Genomic DNA, 18,676 nt, shown 5'->3' on the forward strand with positions numbered 1-18,676 from the left:
CATTTGTTTAATAAATGCCTGTTCTGTTCTCTTTTTAATCATTGCAGATAGGATTTTACTCCCTCTGTTCCCGTGTATATAATGTTTTTGTTTAACCCTTAGGTACGCTTTTGCGGACTTAACGTTTAGGAGCGTTTTCAATTCTTGCCTAAGAGTGACTAGCGATTCAAAATCTTTTACCGCTAGAGATTTTTTGTGTATCTTCTCCTTTTGAGAAATTCTCTCCAGTAATTCTGTCAACCTTTTTGTGCGTTCCCTCTTGAGATGAGATCCTAAGGCTATAAATTCACCTCTTATAACTGCCTTGTGCGCTTCCCATATTATGGTTGGCGATGTGTCTGAGGGCTTATTTATTTCAAAATAGTCTTTTAGTTTCTTAGAGATACCTTCAACATGTTTTTGTGTGTCCAGTAACGTGTGATTTAGTCTCCACGACCACTCCTTCCCTGATATCTCTGGGAACGTAATGGTACTATACATCATTGCGTGGTCTGAAGTTGTTATGCTATCTATTTCAGCTGACCTGACTAACGTTAAATATTGTTCTGGGATTAGGAAGTAATCTAGCCTCTGATATGACTTGTGTGGGTTTGAATAGAAGGTATAATCCCTTCTATCCCCATGTATTGATCTCCATACAACAATTACATGGAGGTCTCTCAGACGTGTTTTCAGGGATTTAAGTGCTTTGAAGGAGATAGCTGATCTCTGGGAGGAGGAATCTAGCAAAGGATTTAACGTTAAATTAAAATCGCCTCCTATTAGTAACCATCCAGTAGAGAATGCGGATATCTTGTCTAAAATTTCCATCAACCAGTTTACTGGTTTAACATTTGGGGCATATAAGTTACACAGAGTAAGTTTTGTGTGACCTATCTCACAGTTTATCAGTAAAAACCTGCCTTCTGGGTCAATTAGCTGGGATTGTAGAGTGAAAGGTATCCCTCTTTTCAACCCGATACTAACCCCTTTGGAAGCTGATCTGTCTGAACAGGCATGAAACCAATTGTGAAATGAGGTACTTCCCAAGTTGGGTACATTTTGAGAAGTAAAGTGAGTTTCCTGCAGCATTATTATATCTATAGCTGTTTTCTTTATTATACTAAATATACGGCTTCTTTTAACAGGGCCTATACAACCATGGACATTAAAAGGTTGCTATTTTGAGTGTCAGTGGCGCCATCTATGTGTCATGTTAAGAGTAGCACGTGTACCGTAAGACCAAGGTGACCAGACCAGGAGGTTTAACAACAATAACAAATGGAGTGTAATCCAACGATCAACCAAATAGGAACCATATGAACTAACATACGACTGCATTATCAGTTTGAAATTCCCTTTGGCCGTTAGGAGGGGGGGGGGGGTGATCAGTTTTCAACAGTACACCCTGATCGGCCTAGATCCTTCTCAGCCCACTAGGGTGGTTACCAATTGCAACTAAGCACCCGTTTGTGATCTATTAATCCAATAATATATTGGTTAGAATGTTTAACTGCTTAGGAACCTCTTTTTAAGTCCTAGGAGGAACTTTAAACCTATTACTAGGTAAATTATGCCCCGAACAGATGTTATAAACAACATGAGATAACAATAACATATCAGCCTACGTTTAGGTACATGGCAAATTGGCAGTGAAATTTATCAGATAAAACTCTTTCACCAGTTTAACGGGTATTCAAGTGTCCATTGCTCTATTCGCTGCTTTCTTATTTCTTCCAGTCTTCTGTTGCTTTGGTTTAGCCCAAGGTGAGACTTTTGGCAGTGGTGGCAGTTCTTCCTCCATAGCTACCGGCATCCAGGATGTAATTTCAACAGGGGTTATGTCCGTCATTTCCCAGAACGGTTTCAAATCGTCTGGGGTGCGTATTGTGAAGCGACGATTCCCTGCTGAGACCAGGAGGCCAAAGGGAAACAGCCATCTATAAGGAATCTTTGCAGAGCGCAATGTGTCAGTCAGCGGTTTTAATAGCCTTCTCTTTTGAAGTGTGGAGGCTGCTAGGTCTTGGTATATTTGCACACTCTTGCCTTGTACTGAAATCTCCTTTTTTTCTCTTGCCTTTTGCAGAATGTCTTCTGTGTCTCTGTAACTCAACAATCCGCATATTATATCTCTGGGATTTTCAGATGACCCTGGTTTGGGTCTAAGTGCTCTGTGTACCCTTTCAATTGTGATGCCCTTAGCTCTGTCTGGGCCCAGCAGGAATATAAAAAGTGAGTCCATCACTGTAAGTAGATCTTCACTGGTCTCAGCTTCAGGAAACCCTCTGACTCTTATATTGCGTCTTCTATTTCTATTTTCCTGATCCTCCATTTGAAGCAGTAAGCTATTCATGGCTCTGGTATGTGAGCCTAACGAGCTTTTAACCGCAGTATTGAAGATTATTATGGCGTCTTGTGTTTGCTCTAGCGCCTCCACTCTGTCCCCAATATGGTGGACCTCTGCTTTTATGGTGGATAAGTCGGCTGCTATCGGAGCTAACGCCCTTTGCAGAGCACATTCTAAAAAGTCCCTGGTAAGAGCTGCCGGGTCTCCCCCTGTATGCGTTCTGCTCACCTCCGTTAGAGCTTCACACATCGCTGCATCGCCAGCGTCATCTGCTCCTTCTTCCTCCTCACCTCGTTTCGGCGCCATCTTGTTAGGCCGTGAGTTTGACTGAGGTGCCGGCTTTTGTAAGTATTTGTCCATGTCGGACTGCTGTGGGGGATCCCTCTTTTGTTCCGCTATGATTCTGATCGATTCCTTCGATTGAATCTTCATTCCTCAGGACGGGTGGTGCTTAGACTAGTGCTGAGATAGAATCTAGTGGCAGGAGCTCTGGTCTCAAGCTGCCGCCATCGAGCTCGGTCAGGCCATGCCCCCCTACTTATGACTTTTTAAAAGGGTTTTCAGGTTTGCATCATCCTTTGAAATAATCATTTCTGAAGGTCGCTGTAATTTGTAATGTATTTATTTTACCATTATTACTCCTATCTCCCGTTCTGAGCTGTGGTCACATGACCATGTCCATGCTGCTCTATCTTACTTCCTGTGATGTTTTGTCCATGGGCAGAGCAGTGATAGGGGCAGTGACAGGAGAGTGTCTATGTAACTAGCTGGGTGGAAGGAGATATAAACTAGCTGGGTGTTAGGGGTAGTAATAGGGGAGTGTCTATGTAAATAGCTGGGGGAGGAGCTATAAACTAGCTGGGTGTTGTTAGGGGCAGTGATAGAGGAGTGTCTATGTAACTAGCTGGTAGGAGGAGCTATAAACTAGCTGGGTGTTAGGGGCAGTGATAGGGGAGTGTCTATGTAACTAGCTGGGTGGAAGGAGATATAAACTTGCTGGGTGTTAGGGGTAGTAATAGGGGAGTGTCTATGTAACTAGCTGGGTGGGAGGAGCTATAAACTAGCTGGGTGGTGTTAGGGGCAGTGATAGAGGAGTGTCTAAATAACTAGCTGGGTGGGAAGAGCTATAAACTAGCTTGGCGTTCTTAGGGGCAGTCATAGGGGAGTGTCTATGAAACTAGCTGGGTGGGAGGAGCTATAAACTAGCTGGGTGTTGGGGGTAGTAATAGGGGAGTGTCTATGTAACTAGCTGGTGGGAGGAGCTATAAACTAGCTGGGTGTTAGGGGCAGTGATAGGGGAGTGTCTATGTAACTAGCTGGGGAGGAGCTATAAACTAGCTCGGCGTTCTTAGCGGCAGTGATAGGGGAGTGTCTATGTAACTAGCTGGGTGGGAGGAGCTATAAACTAGCTGGGTGTTAGGGGCAGTGATAAGGGAATATCTATGTAACTAGCTGGGTGGGAGGAGCTATAAACTAGCTGGGTGGTGTTAGGGGCAGTGATAGAGGAGTGTCTAAATAACTAGCTGGGTGGGAAGAGCTATAAACTAGCTGGGAGTTCTTAGCGGCAGTGATAGGGGAGTGTATATGTAAATTGCTGGGTGGGAGGAGCTATAAACTAGCTCGGCGTTCTTAGGGGCAGTGATAGGGGAGTGTCTATGTAACTAGCTGGGTGGGAGGAGCTATTAACTAGCTTTACGTTCTTAGGGGCAGTGATAGGGGAGTGTCTATGTAACTAGCTGGGTGGGAGGAGCTATTAACTAGCTGGGAGTTCTTAGGGGCAGTGATAGGGGAGTGTATATGTAAATTGCTGGGTGGGAGGAGCTATAAACTAGCTGGGTGTTGTTAGGGGCAGGGCTGGAGCTGTGGAAGAAAAAGGAGAAGTGCATTATGGGTTTGGTTGGATACAGAAACAGGAAGTGCTACATATATAACGCCCCAGAGTGGCATTACCACCTTTTGCACGCCCCACTATCTGTTATGGTTGATTCTGTGTTATTTTATGCACTTATTCCCAGGTTCTGCACAATGTGTATTTATATTTCCTTGCAAATGTTATGTTGACATGTAATGTGCCTGGTTCACCATCAGATGGCGGCACCTATGGCAGAGCTAGTTTACATAGAATGGAACTTGTCTTTGCATTCTAGCCCTCTCTAGAGAGAGAGAGGAGTTCTAGTTAGTGAAGGTCAGACTAGCGTACCCCCTGTAAAGGGAAGGTCGTGTGCAAGCCAGCAGAGCACACCTTCATGTCTGCTGGATATCGAGGCCCAAGCTGTAAGCCTCACAAGCCAGGAGTAAAGTTCCCTGGATAAAGATAAAGACAGACCAGACTACAGAAGGTTAAGTTGCAGCATACAGCAAAGTAAAAGTTTCTATTTAATCCTGATAGCACAGCAGAGCTAAAGAGAGTACAGATGCAGTAGAGCCGAATGTGTTTGCCTGCCAGAATTCATGCCAAAACCTGATGGTAACCAAGATAAAGTCTGAAGATTGTTTTCTGATGCAAGTTTATTCAAGTAAAGCTGTTACTAACTATATGCACTGCTTCAGACTACAACACCTGGGGTTCCAGGATATCCAGGTAGGAGCACTGTGACACGTGCGCAGCCACAACACCTAAAGGGACATTATAGGCTACCCTTGCCTTACTCTGGCATTCCTATACCTGGGTGCCACCTATCACCAACACCATCTACTTAAGGGGACTCCGTTCCCTGTTGCTGAAATGCAACTGGCGTCACAACAAAACTCTTTCACTTTATAGGACCCCTGGTAGTACCCCGTCCGTTGCACATACAGGATGCAAAGAAACCAGAATGACTGGCTTTCATGGTGAAAACAGGACCAGAGAGTCCAAATGGGGAAAAAAAAAAAATGGGGAAGGATGTATATGACTTAAACAACTACTGTACATGAGTATATCTGTTAAAAACCATAGTAATCCAGAAAACCTCTTTAAATATACATGCCTTATATTGAACAATTTGGCCCCCTCAGAGCGGCATTGCTTGGGGGACACATGGCAGCACAGTCCCTGAGGGGTTAATATTGTATGTATGGGTATGGTTTCCCCCCCCCCTTTCCCTTTTTTCTCCTCATCTCTTGAGGTAAGGTACCTGTGGGTCAGGTACAGGTCAGCTGTACGGCAGTATGAGCTGGTTCTAAGATCTTCTACCCGTTGCCATGCTGTTGCTGGGGGCAACTGATTGGTGTTTACTGCAACGACAGGAAAAATTATGCACTTCTATTGGAGGAATGGACCTGTGGCGGGAAAATGGTTTCCTTTGTATGTCCAGTGATTGGAGTATCAGCTGGCAGTCTGAAGACGAGCTGTAATACCAGACACCGCCCCTCCCCTCCCCCCTGTCCCCTCCCTTATTTTAATGTTTGCTCTTGTCGCTATGTTTATTTGTGGGGTATTAAAAGAAGAGAGGAATCAGCACTCCTACGTTTTTTTTGTGAGGCGCTGTGGTACACAGGTCTATGCCCATAAGTATTTGTATAGAGAAAACCACGCACTCTCTATATGAAATATGCAAAGTGAGTTTATTTGTGCTACACACAAAATGTGAGGAAAAAAATGTGCAAAATAATGCAAAATGGAATAAAGAGGTTTTCACAGTGGAATGCCTTTAACCATAGGCAAATCTTGTCTGTTGTCAGACGTATATATTGTTACAGCTCCGTAGTCTTAGTTTTGCTGTGTGCTGGATCAAAAATGGAGGGGATAACGTAATATTTGTGGGGTATTGTCGCCCAGCTTGTGCTGGGTGGACTGGGTCATTGCTGATTTAATATTGTTGTTTTTAATACTTTTTTTTTGAATGATTTCATTGGCCATATGCTTTAAGACCCCTTTCACAAGTGAGTTTTCCACGCAGGTGCGATGCGTGAAGTGAACGCATAGCAACCTCACTGAATCCTGACCCATTCATTTCAATGCGTTTTTTTTCTCACGCATCAGTTCTGCATTGCGTGAGAATCGCAGCATGTTCTATATGCTGCGTTTTTTTCACGCAGCTCTTGCCCCATAGAAGTGAACGGGGCTTCAGTGAAGTTTGCTAGGAGACGTTGTTTGTAAACCTACACTCGCGTGAAATACGCATCAAAACTGATTGCACCCGCATGGAAAAAAAAAACTGAAACACTGAACTCAAATGCAGACAAAACTGACTGAACTTGCTTGCGAAATGGTGCGAGTTTCACTGAATGCATCCTGACACAATCCGTATCGTTCGTGTGAAAGAGGCCAAAAGGAGCAACTGCAAGCTCTTCACCAGGTCCTGAAGTACGTATGTTATTCATCATCAGACAATGGGCATCATGTAAATAAGTGGCACAAAAAACAAATTCTGCCTCGTATGAGCGTATTGTAATTATATCATCTGCCTATTAATACAGAAGTCCTGATGTACTGAGGGAATTTGGAGCTGGAGAAAACTGGAATAGAGCATAAATGGCAGGACATTACATTACTGCTGTTCCAGTGGTTCATGAAATGCTGCAGCACTCGGCAGACCCAGCAGATGTCCCCAGGCGAGCAGTATTGTGGAACACGTACTTTATACTACGACTAGACAACAATATGGGGCACATTTGTTAAGACCGGGGTTTTAGACGCTGGTTATAATAAACCCCTGAGCTGGTGGTGTATCACCGAAGTTATGAAGAGGCGCCAACCTCTACATAAGGGTGCATTCACATCACCGTTTAGCTTTCTGTTCTTCTGAAGAGAGAAAGAAGAAAAAAAACAGGATCCTGTAAAAAAAAAAAAAAAAAAAAGATTCTGTTGCATCAGTTGTCATCCGTTTGTGCCATTTCCGTCTGAGATCCGTTTTTTAAACGGGGAAAAAAAAGTCCTTTTGTTTCCGTAAAAAAAAAAAAAAATCTCAGACGAAAATGGCTCAAACGGATGACAACTGATGCAACAGGATCCGTTTTTGTACTGGGCTCATTCACACAAACGCGTGCTTCCCGTTGCCGTATTGCGGACTGCATTTTTGCGGATCCGCAAAACACTGGCACCGTTCACTTCAATGGGTCTAAAAATCCAGAGATGCGGAACGGAAGCACGAAACGAAACACTACGGAAGCACTACGGAGTGCTTTCCGGGGTTCCATTCCATGCTTCCGCACCGCAAAAAGATAGAACTTGCTCTATATTTTTGCGGAACGGACAGATCGCGGACCCATTCAAGTGAATGGGTCCGCGATCCCCATGCGGCTGGGCCACGGTTGGTTCCCGTGCATTGCAGACCGCAATTTGAGATCCACAGCACGGGCACGGGATTCACACGGTCGTGTGAACAAGCCCTAACTGATGCAACAGGATCCGTTTGACGGATTAGAAGAACGGAAAACTAAACGGTGATGTGAATGCACCCTAACTTTGGCGTATCCACTGCTGATTCGAAATATAACACAGCTTCCTTGCTGTCTTATATTTAGACCATTTTCTACGCCTAAGGCTTCGTTCACATCACCGTTAACCACTCTCTCTCACTCCCCATGCCTTCCTGTACCCATGTGGACAGGAGATGTCTGTGTAAACTGTGCAAAGCTGACCTTACATACTGCCAGGGAGGCCATAACATAACGTCTTGGTAACCAGTGATGAAACTGTACTGCGTGATCCCAACGTAGTGTGACGTCAGGTGGGGCTGTGAGGTGCGGTATCGTCACAGGCCCCAAATGGAGGTTCCAACACAGATGTGAACAAGCCCTAAGGCAAGGATGGCCAACCTGAGGCTTTCCAGCTGTTGCAAAACTACAACTCCCAGCATCCCGAGACTGGCTACAGCTATCAGCCTACAGCAGGGCATAGTGGGAATTGTAGTTTTACAACAGCTGGAGAGCTGCAGGTTTGCCATCCCTGCCCTAAGGAGTTCTCGTTTTCAGTGGTTTAACCCCAAGGCATCACGCACTTATGTATGCAGTTTTCTCCTAATGTGATTCAAGGGTACATAATGAACAGGGAGTCCTCCCTCTGTTGTGAGGTGTGGTGTGACTGAGGCTAAACATTGCATATCCTGGTCTGAGGAGAGCACACTGCAGCTGGAGCTATGTTTCCCATCCCTTGGCTGTGTTCTTGCTTCTTTGAAACACAGATCCTTGTATACTTATTGCTCTTTGGACTGGCAGCTATTGCCATCCATACAAGGCTGAGAAACAAACATGTTGTGTTTGATCCACGGGGAAGAGCGGTGCTCATAACAGGCTGCGATTCAGGCTTTGGAAACCAGCTGGCACACCGTCTACTTGATATGGGCTTCACAGTCTTTGCTACCTGCCTGTTTCCAGATGGAGAAGGAGCTCAATCCCTGATAACTCATGCATCCCCCGGGCAGGTGAAAGTCATCAGGCTGGATGTAACCAGTGATAAGGAGGTGGAACAGGTGAAACAGTACGTGCAAGATAACCTCCCTGATAAAGGTAAGATATTTATTAGGCCGCTCAGAGTATTTGATGCAGTTTTTGAAGCCAAAATCAGGAGTGCATCATAAAATGAGAGACGGTATAAAACACAGAAACAACTTCTCCTCTTTTTTAATTCATTCCTGGGATTTTATAGTTGTAGAGAGTTAAGTTTTATGTTTTGCACAGCTTCTAAGGGCTCTTTCACACTTGCGTTATTGTCTTCCGGCATAGAGTTCCGTCGTCGGGGCTCTATGCCGGAAGAATCCTGATCAGGATTATCCCCATGCATTCTGAATGGAGTGAAATCCGTTCAGGATGCATCAGGATGTCTTCAGTTCCGGAACAGAACGTTTTTTGGCCGGAGAAAATACCGCGGCATGCTGCGCTTTTTGCTCCGGCCAAAAATCCGGAACACTTGCCGCAATGCCGGATCCGGAATTAATGCCCATTGAAAGGCATTGATCCGGATCCGGCCTTAAGCTAAACGTCGTTTCGGCGCATTGCCGGAGCCGACATTTAGCTTTTTCTGAATGGTTACCATGGCTGCCGGGACACTAAAGTCCTGGCAGCCATGGTAAAGTGTAGCGGGGAGCGGGGGAGCAGCATACTTACCGTCCGTGCAGCTCCCGGGGCGCTCCAGAGTGACGTCAGGGAGCCCCAAGCGCATGGATCATGTGATCGCATTGGACACGTCATCCATGCGCATGGGGCGCTCTGACGTCATTCTGGAGCTCCCCGGGAGCCGCACGGACTGTAAGTATACTGCTCCCCCGCTCCCCGCTCCTACTATGGCAACCAGGACTTTAATAGCGTCCTGGGTGCCATAGTAACACTGAAAGCATTTGGAAGACGGTTCCGTCTTCAAATGCTTTCAGTACACTTGCGTTTTTCCGGATCCGGAGTGTAATTCCGGCAAGTGGAGTACATGCCGGATCCGGACAACGCAAGTGTGAAAGAGGCCTTAGTGATTCAGGTGCGGTTAAAACCATTCAAAACCTTTTTATATTTTTTTTTTACAGTTTTTAAGGCAGTCTTTACAGGTAAAATATTAAATGCTGAGAACTTATAACTCTGTCCTTCACCACACCAAACAGACCTATTTAACGACCCGGATCTCCTCACTATCCAATAAACTAATAAACCATTTTGACACTTTTCACTCCCTCCTTGGTCTAAAAGTGGCGGCACCTTATACAGACCTCTGTGCTGAAGCTGGCCACCTACTACAAAAGGAATATTGATAACATTCTGCATAAACCCCTTCTCCTAATCTCCCAGCATCATCAATCCCCTTCACCCCACCCCTTCCTCTCCTTTGGTTCGCTTTCCACATTTGACCTAGTAACAAGAAGTCTCCAGAAGAAGTTTCTCTTCTTCTCACCCTACCACATACACTACTGACCCTATTCCCTCATAATTCCTCAAGTCTCTCTCCTGTACTGTTACTAATCACTTAACTAAAATCTTCAATCTCTCTCTCTTGATATCATCTCATTCTCTTTCAAACGTTGTCATAACCCCATTACTAAAGAAACAATCTCTTTGTTAACTGTCTCCTTGATCCTTTATAATCTGGATTCCACATACTACAGAAACTGCCCTCACTAAAGTGACAAATGACATCCGGACATCTAAGAACAATGGTGACTACTCTGTTCATTCTCCTGTATCTCTCTGAAGCATTTGACACTGCAGACCTCCATCTCCTCCTTACCATGCTCCAATATATTGGCCTTAAGGACACAGCTTGCTCTTAGTTCTCTTCCTATCTCACTGGCTGTATCTTCAGTATGTTATTCACTGGCTCTACTTCCTCTTCTTTTTTCTTGCTGTTGGGGTTCCCCAGGGCTCAGTTCTAGCTACTTTCCTCTTTTCTGTCTACACAGCCCCTATCGGACAGACTATCAGAAGATTTGGTTTTCAGTACCAACTCAATGCCGTTGACATCCAACTATACATTTCAACCCGGGACATTATCCCTGCTGTACTACAGAACACCAGTGACTGTCTGTCCGCTGTCTCTAACATCATGTCCTCTCTGTATCTGAAACAGAATATTTAAAAAACTAAACTTATTATGTATTCGCCATCTACTAACCTACTGTATGTACCTAAACCTGATTTCGGCATCTCAGTGTGTGGCACTATCATAATGCCTAGCCAACATGTTTGCTGTCTCAGTGTTTGACAATGATCATTCCTTTACTCCCTATATTAAATCCAGGGGCTTTGCTAGAGTCTAAAGAGATCCGGGGCACGAGCCCACGTGAAGCCATGACCACACCCCATGAAGCCACGCCCTCATCACCACCGGGGGGGGGGGCCTTCACAGTAGTTATTAACCCCTTTCAGCAGTCCCCCCTTCAGTGAATGGGCGACTGCTGAATGGGGTTAATAACTACAATGAAGGGCCTAGCCGTCTGGGCAACCCCACATCCATAACAGTGCCATCCACAGATCCCCCATAAGTTTTATCCACAGATCTCCCATAAGTGTCCTCCACAGATCTCCCATAAGTGTCATCCACAGATCTCCCATAAGTGTCATCCACAGATCTCCCATAAGTGTCATCCACAGATCTCCCATAAGTGTCATCCACAGATCTCCCATAAGTGTCCTCCACAGATCTCCCATAAGTGTCCTCCACAGATCTCCCATAAGTGTCCTCCACAGATCTCCCATAAGTGTCCTCCACAGATCTCCCATAAGTGTCATCCACAGATCTCCCATAAGTGTCCTCCACAGATCTCCCATAAGTGTCATCCACAGATCTCCCATAAGTGTCATCCACAGATCTCCCATAAGTTTTTTTTTTTTTTTAACCCCTCCATCACTATTTTACTTTGCATTCTGTATTCAGAATGCTATTATTTTCCCTTATAACCATGTTATAAGGGAAAATAATACAGATCGGGTCCCCAGCCCGATCGTCACCTAGCAACCATGCGTGAAAATCGCACCGCATCCGCACTTGTTTGCGGATGCTTGCGATTTTTACGCGGCCCCATTCACTTCTATGGGGTCTGCGTTGTGTGAAAAACGCTGAATATAGAGCTTGCTGTGATTTTCACGCAATGCACAAGTGATGCGTGAAAATCACAGCTCATGTGCACAGCCCCATAGAAATGAATGGGTCAGGATTCAGTGCGGGTGCAATGTGTTCAACTCATGCATTGCACCCGCGTGGAATACTCCCCCGTGTGAAAGGGGCCTAAATCTTCCACACTCACCCCTCCACCACCCTTCAAGACCATTCACTTGACACTGATCCATCATCAAACACTATCTACCACACCCCATACACTCAGAAGCACTAGCGATATTGGCTGGTGACGGCTCATGTAGCTATATATCTACTCCCCTACCATGCTAAGATGGCCGGACCATTGTAAAAAAAAAAATATATATAAATAACGATTTTAAAACTCTGACTAATAGCACCAGGGGGTGGGCGGGGAGTAATAAGTTCCACAGAGGATGCCTTATTCCTCTATTATATATACATATAACCATAGAAAAAAACAGCACCTCCAGACAGAATCGCAGGTGCAAGCTACCAAGTAACAATGGAGCTGGACACTCCGTGTTAGAGTAGGTCTCATCTGATTAGAAGCAACCTTGACGTCTGATAGATGGGCCCGACATATTTTTGATCAATTATATGCGCTAAGAGCTTCTACTCCGCTTAATAGTAAGTATGGGCGTCATGTATTTGACCCTGTTCACACATTCATCTGTTCACCCAGTCTTAGTGCATTTAGTAGTGTGCTGCTACTTTTTTCGTATATATATATATATATATATATATATATATATATATATATAACAACAAAGAAAGTCCGCAGCACTCCTTGAAGTAAAAAATGTGCAGTTTATTCACACATGTCAGAAAATTGACAACGTTTCGGTTCTCTCACAGAACCTTTCTCAAGTCAGGTGAACATAAAGTGCATACGTGCATGTTTAAATACATTTTCACATTGTGACCAATTGATTCATTAACCAATACAACAACAGTGCACTCCCCTCATAGGATAAGCTACAATCCACATAATTGGCTCCACATGTTACCATAAGTGCCAATAGATCTAGGTATGTTTACTGATACATTCAATAGTGATTATTCATTATTATGACTAGTGTATAAAAGTGCAGATAATAAAGTGCAAAGTGCGCTAAAAAACATAACTTAACTATTATAATACCTTGCTGGGAGTTTTTTTGCACAAAGTTAGGTATATATATATATTTGGAAATAGACAACATTTTTCTAATTTTTGTTCTGTACATTGCCACAATGGTGTCACCGCCAGTTCTGTGAGAAGGTCTGGCAGACGTCTTTCTCTACCTCTTGCATGACGTCCTTTGTTTTGGTTTCACTTTGTCATCTCCTTTCCTTCTCCCAGGTGTTACCTATTTAGACTAATTGTCTCCCTTTATATTCCCTCCCATACTGCCTCACTTTGCGGTTTATACTACTTCCTGGATGAAGTGTTGACTGCTGGAGGCTGCTGCTGCTGTTTGCTCAGATAAGTCTTTTCATGTATTGTGTTTCCTTGCTGGCTTGATTCTAGGTGACCCTGACTCCGTCCGTATTAAGTGCAGGGAGCCGGTGGTTGTGTCCCCTCACTATTATAGGGTTTTCAGGTGTCACACAGTCTTAGGTACATGGGCATGCAATCGTCTACCATTGAGACCCTTGCATGGGCATAGCAGTCAAGGAGAGCTCTTAGGGTTTTATAGGGATCACCTATATGCTCCTTAGTTTGGGATCAAGCCAGTCGGACGTTTATTCATAAGTTCCAGCTATCTGCAACATCATCCGTGACAAATGGATTTTGAACAAAAAAATTCTGATGCAGTTGAAATTCAGACTTTCAGTTTTAATTCAGTGGGTTGAACAAAATGATTGCATAAAAATGTAAGTAACTAAAGCATTTTTTAAACTCAATCCCTTCATTTCAGGAGCTCAAAAGTATTTGAACAAATTTAATATTTGTAAATAAAATGTTAATTTTTAATACTTGGTTGAAAATCCTTTGTTGGCAATGACTGGCTGAAGTCTTGAACTCATGGACATCGCCAGACGCTGTGTTTCCTCCTTTTTAATGCTCTGACGGGCCTTTACTGCAGCGGTTTTCATTTGCTGTTTGTTTATGGGCCTGTCTGAAGTTTAGTCTTTAACAAGTGAAATGCTCTATTGGGTTCAGATTCGGTGACTGGCTTGGCCATTCAAGAATATTCCACTTCTTTGCTTTAATAAGCTCCTGTGTTGCTTTGGCTTTATGTTTTGGGTCACTGTCCATCTATATTATGAAACACCGACCAATCGGTTTGGTTGCATTTGGCTGGACTTGAGCACACAGTATGTCTCTGAAAACCCCAGAATTCATCTGGCTGCTTTTGTCCTTTGTCACATCATCAATAAACGCTAGGGCCCCAGTGCCACTGGCAGCCATGCATACCCAAGCCATCACACTTCCTCCGCCATGTTTTACAGATGATGTGGTATGCTTTGGATCATGAGCTGTACCATGCCTTTCTCATACTTTTTTCTTTCGATCATTCTGGTAGAAGTTGATCTTGGTTTCATCTGTCCAAAGAATGTTCTTCCAGAAGTGTGCTGGTTTTTTAAGATGTTTTTTTTAGCAAAGTCCAATCTAGCCTTCTTATTCTTGAGGCTTATGAGTGGCTTGCACCGTGCAGTGAACCCTCTGTATTTACTTTTAATGCAGTCTTCTCTTTATGGTAGATTTGGATATTGATAAGCCTATATCTTGGAGAGTGTTGTTCACTTGGTTGGCTGTTGTGAAGGGGTTTCTCTCCACCATGGTAATTATTCTGCCATCATCCACTACTGTTGTCTTCCGTGGGCGTCCAGGTCTTTTTGCATTGTTGAGGTCACCAGTGCTTTCTTTCTTTCTGAGGATGTACCAAACTATAGATTTTGCCACTCCTAATAGTGTAGCAATTTCTCGGATGTTTTTTTTTTCTGTTTTCGCAGATGAAGGATGGCTTGTTCCACCTGCATGGAGAGCTCCTTTGACTGCTTGTTTATTTCTCAGTAAAATCTTCAAAATGCAAGCACCCCACCTCAAATCAACTCCAGGTCTTTTATGTCCTCATTGAGTTTGAAATAATGAAGGAATTGCCCACACCTGCCCATGAAACAGCCTTTGAGTCAATTGCCCAATTACTTTTGGTCCCTTTAAAAACAGGGTGCCACACGTAAAGGAGCTGAAACTCCTAAACCCTTCATCCAATTTTAATGTGGATACCCTCAAATGAAAGCTAAAACTCTGGACTTTATGTCCATGTCCATTATATAACTATAACTTGAACATGTTTTAGTAAACAGGTAATAAAAACAAAATGTGTGTCAGTGTCCAAATATATATGGACCTAACTGTGTGTGTGTGTATATATATATATATATATATATATATATTTTTCACTGGTCAAAACTGCTAATGCATCACAAACTGTGGCACAAGCACATGCGTTTCTTTTTTTTTCTTAGGTCGTGCTGGTGCGGTTTTAAAAACACTACAATTGCTACGTGTGAATAAACCCTTATGGTGAATTTATACTAACAAATTATCTGACCAATTTCTGTCCAATCAGACCATATATTTATGTATAACAAATGATATATGTGTGTAATCAGCGATCTGACCAATGATTGGTCAGAAAATCTGTTGGTGTAAATGCCCCCTTAGTTTCAGTGGGTTGTAATGCTATAATGGACAGATGAGATTGTAAATCACACTGTGCTGCAAAAAACTCAGGAATAACTATTGTACGGCTTTTAACCTCTACAGCACAGACAAGGCCGAAGGCACTTACTGTACGCCGGCCCTTCAGTGCAAACACCCTTGTAGCCTAGAGCTGTACCTCCTGCTAGATTTACATTGACTTGTGACTGGGGGGGTCAAATGTTTATTTCATGTGGCTCCAATCAAACTCTTTAGGTTCTGTGTAAACATGTCTTTAACCCTTTCCTGACACAGCGATTTTCCGTTATTGCATTTTTGTTTTTCGCTCCCTGCCTTCCTGGAGCCATAACTTTTTTATTTTTCCATTCACATGAGGACTATAAGGAATATGAGGACTTGCTTTTTGCAGAACAAATTCTACTTTCTAATGGCACAATTTAATATCACATAGGATGTAGTTGGAAGTTGGAAAATATCAAATGGGGTGGAATTGGAAGAAAAAAATGTTTTATAGTTTTTATTTTTACGGCGTTCACTATGTGGTAAAAACTGACTTGTGCTGTTCATTCTCCAGGTCAGTATGATTACGTCGATTCCACACTTGTATTGTTTTTCTTGCATTTTTATACAAAAAAAAAAAACTTTTGAAAAAATGTATTTTTTCTTTTCATTGCCATATTCGTACCCCCATAACTATTTTGTAGTTCAGTCTATAGAGATGTGGCTTGGATTATTTTTTGCGAGACGATCTGTAGCTTTTCTTAATATAATTTTTGGGGGTGTTTGACTTTTTGATCACTTTTATTACATTTTTTGGTAGGTAAAGTAATGAAAAAAACTGTGAATTGGCCATTTTTATAATTTTTTCCATTATGCCATTCACTGTATGGGATGCTTTTTTAAATACTTTAATAGTACGGGCATTTTGTAATTGACCTGTGGTGTGGATTTTAAAGTCTGCAGTATGTCAATTATTTGTACAATAAATAGTAATAATACAATTCCGCATCTTCTGTAGAGTAGTTTTCCCAATAAACTTGGATAAACAATGGGATTTTAATATAAACAGAAAATATGCAACAAAAAACACACAAAATAATGGATTTATGTGCAGTTTTGGTTTCGAAATTATGCAGATTTTATGCATACAAATTTGCACCGTGTGCAGGTACCTTTATGGTACAGCCACACAGCATGGCCACCTTGGGAGTGAGTACTGCAAAGCCATATAATCATCAGCTGGCTGAAATTACCTAATTAGGACTGCATTGTTTATTCGTTCTTCATTGTTTATGACCATGTGGGACCTATAAAGCGGTGTGACCTTTAACAATTAGGCCCCTTGCAGACGAGCGTGTCCGGATTAGGTCCGGATGGTAAGCACACGGCCGGTGCCCGCATATTGCGAACCCGCTGTTCGCGGGCTGCAATACTGGCATGGCCAGTCCATGTGCATGAGCTCTAAGGCTACATTGACACGAATGTAGTGTTTTGCGGATCTGCAAGAGACGGATACTGGCCCATGTGCATTCCGCAATTTGCAGACCGCACATGCCGCCACTAACATAGAAAATGCCAAGAATGTCAAGAATAGGATATGTTCTACTATTTTTGCGGGGCAGCGGCACGGAACAATGAATCTTTTGCGGCCCCTTAGAAATGAATGGGTCCGCACCCGTTTCGCAAAATTGCGGAACGGATGCGGACTCATTCATACGTTCGTGTGAATGTAGCCTAAGACTGATAAACAATGCAGTCCTAATTACTTAAAGTGAGCTTGCTGCAGCCCATATGGCGACACGGTACTCGCCTGCAAAGCGACATTTCTACACTTACTATTATCATGAGAATTATTCATCAGCAGTAAACAGACAACGGATTCCCTATCTATATAGGAGAACATTTACTTGTGTTGACTGCTACAAAGGAAACTATTATTGAGCGAGATTTATCAATACCAGTGTTTCGTACACTGGTTTTGATATCCCCAGCACTGCCAGAGGATGCACGCAATTAGGCCTCATGCACACGACCGTTCCGTTTTTTGCCTTCCGCAATTTGCGGAATGGAACAGGCTGCCCATTGTAGAAATGCCTATTCTTGTCCGCAAAACGGACAAGAATAGGACATGTTCTATTTTTTTGCGGGGCTACGGAACGTGGAGTGCTGTCCCATCTTTTGCGGCCCCATTGAAGTGAATGGGTCCACATCCGAGCCACCAAAACTGCGGCTTGGATGCGGACCAAAACAACGGCCGTGTGCATGAGGCCTTAATGACAAGGCACACTCCTCATCTTAAGTTAAGCACATCCGCCTGCAGTCTGTGCGCCTATAATGAAATCTATGCCAGCTCACAGCTGACCTGAATTTCAGCCAGAAAAATGGTGTAAATGATGATAGATCTACCAGGGCTTACATCACTCCCCTCTTTTCAGAAGGTGGCCAGGCGACCAGGCGACCATTGAAACAGCACATTGACAAAAATATTTGCATAAATGCTATTTAAAGAGGCTCTGTCAACAGGATCAACCCTATTAAACCAGACATACTGCCTGGTAGGGCTTATCATGCAGATTAAAACGGTACCTTTGTTTTGTCTGTGCGACAAATAGCTGCAGAGAAATATGCATTTTTCTGGTGTCAGTCTGATGAAACTGAGCCAAACGGATCCGTTCTGACCCCAATGCGAGCCAATGGGGATGGATCAGTTTTCTCTGACACAATCTGGCACAATAGAAAACAGATCCGTCCTCCATTGACTTTCAATGGTGTTCAAGACGGATCCGTCTTGGCTATGTTAAAGATAATACAAACGGATCCATTCTGAATGGATCCGTCTGCACAGATCCATGCCGCCCCGCACCAAACGCGAGTGTGAAAGTAGCCTAAAACCCATTCAAATAAATGGATCTGATATTCAATTGCATACATTTTCATTTTTTTTACAAATGTGCTGGAAACAGCACTAAAAGTGTTCCTACACATGTTGCATATTTCACACATTTTTGTAAGCGTAACTCACCAAAACTGCATATTTCACTTGTGGTTTTTTGGTGCGGATTTGAGATGGTTTTGCCTCAGATCTCACCCTTCCATTACAAAGTGTGAAATCCGCACAAAGGAATCACACGAACAAATGATACTGCAGATTTCAAAAGCTGTACAGCAGGTCAGATTCCACACAGAAGAAAAAAGCCAAGGGTACACGAGATTTGCC

The 18,676-nt window shown here is 43.4% G+C and overlaps 1 protein-coding gene and 1 long non-coding RNA gene across 2 annotated transcripts in view; one reads left to right on the forward strand and one right to left on the reverse strand.

Moving 5' to 3' along the window:
- The window catches only part of LOC120999010, a 141,782-nt gene that overhangs the window by 90,908 nt on the left and 32,198 nt on the right, over positions 1-18,676 (reverse strand). Inside the window, exon 2 of the long non-coding RNA XR_005778503.1 lies at positions 4,649-4,656. This is a non-coding gene — a long non-coding RNA (uncharacterized LOC120999010). The remainder of the gene's footprint in view (positions 1-4,648; positions 4,657-18,676) is intronic.
- Positions 8,336-18,676, forward strand: part of LOC120999009 (retinol dehydrogenase 7-like) — a 47,831-nt gene continuing 37,490 nt past the window's right edge. The window contains exon 1 of the mRNA XM_040429887.1: positions 8,336-8,758. Within this exon, the coding sequence (XP_040285821.1) occupies positions 8,389-8,758 (370 nt within the window). The 5' untranslated portion in view covers positions 8,336-8,388. The remainder of the gene's footprint in view (positions 8,759-18,676) is intronic.

This window comes from Bufo bufo, chromosome 4, assembly GCF_905171765.1.
Source record: "Bufo bufo chromosome 4, aBufBuf1.1, whole genome shotgun sequence".
In the NCBI taxonomy this organism is placed as follows: domain Eukaryota; kingdom Metazoa; phylum Chordata; class Amphibia; order Anura; family Bufonidae; genus Bufo; species Bufo bufo.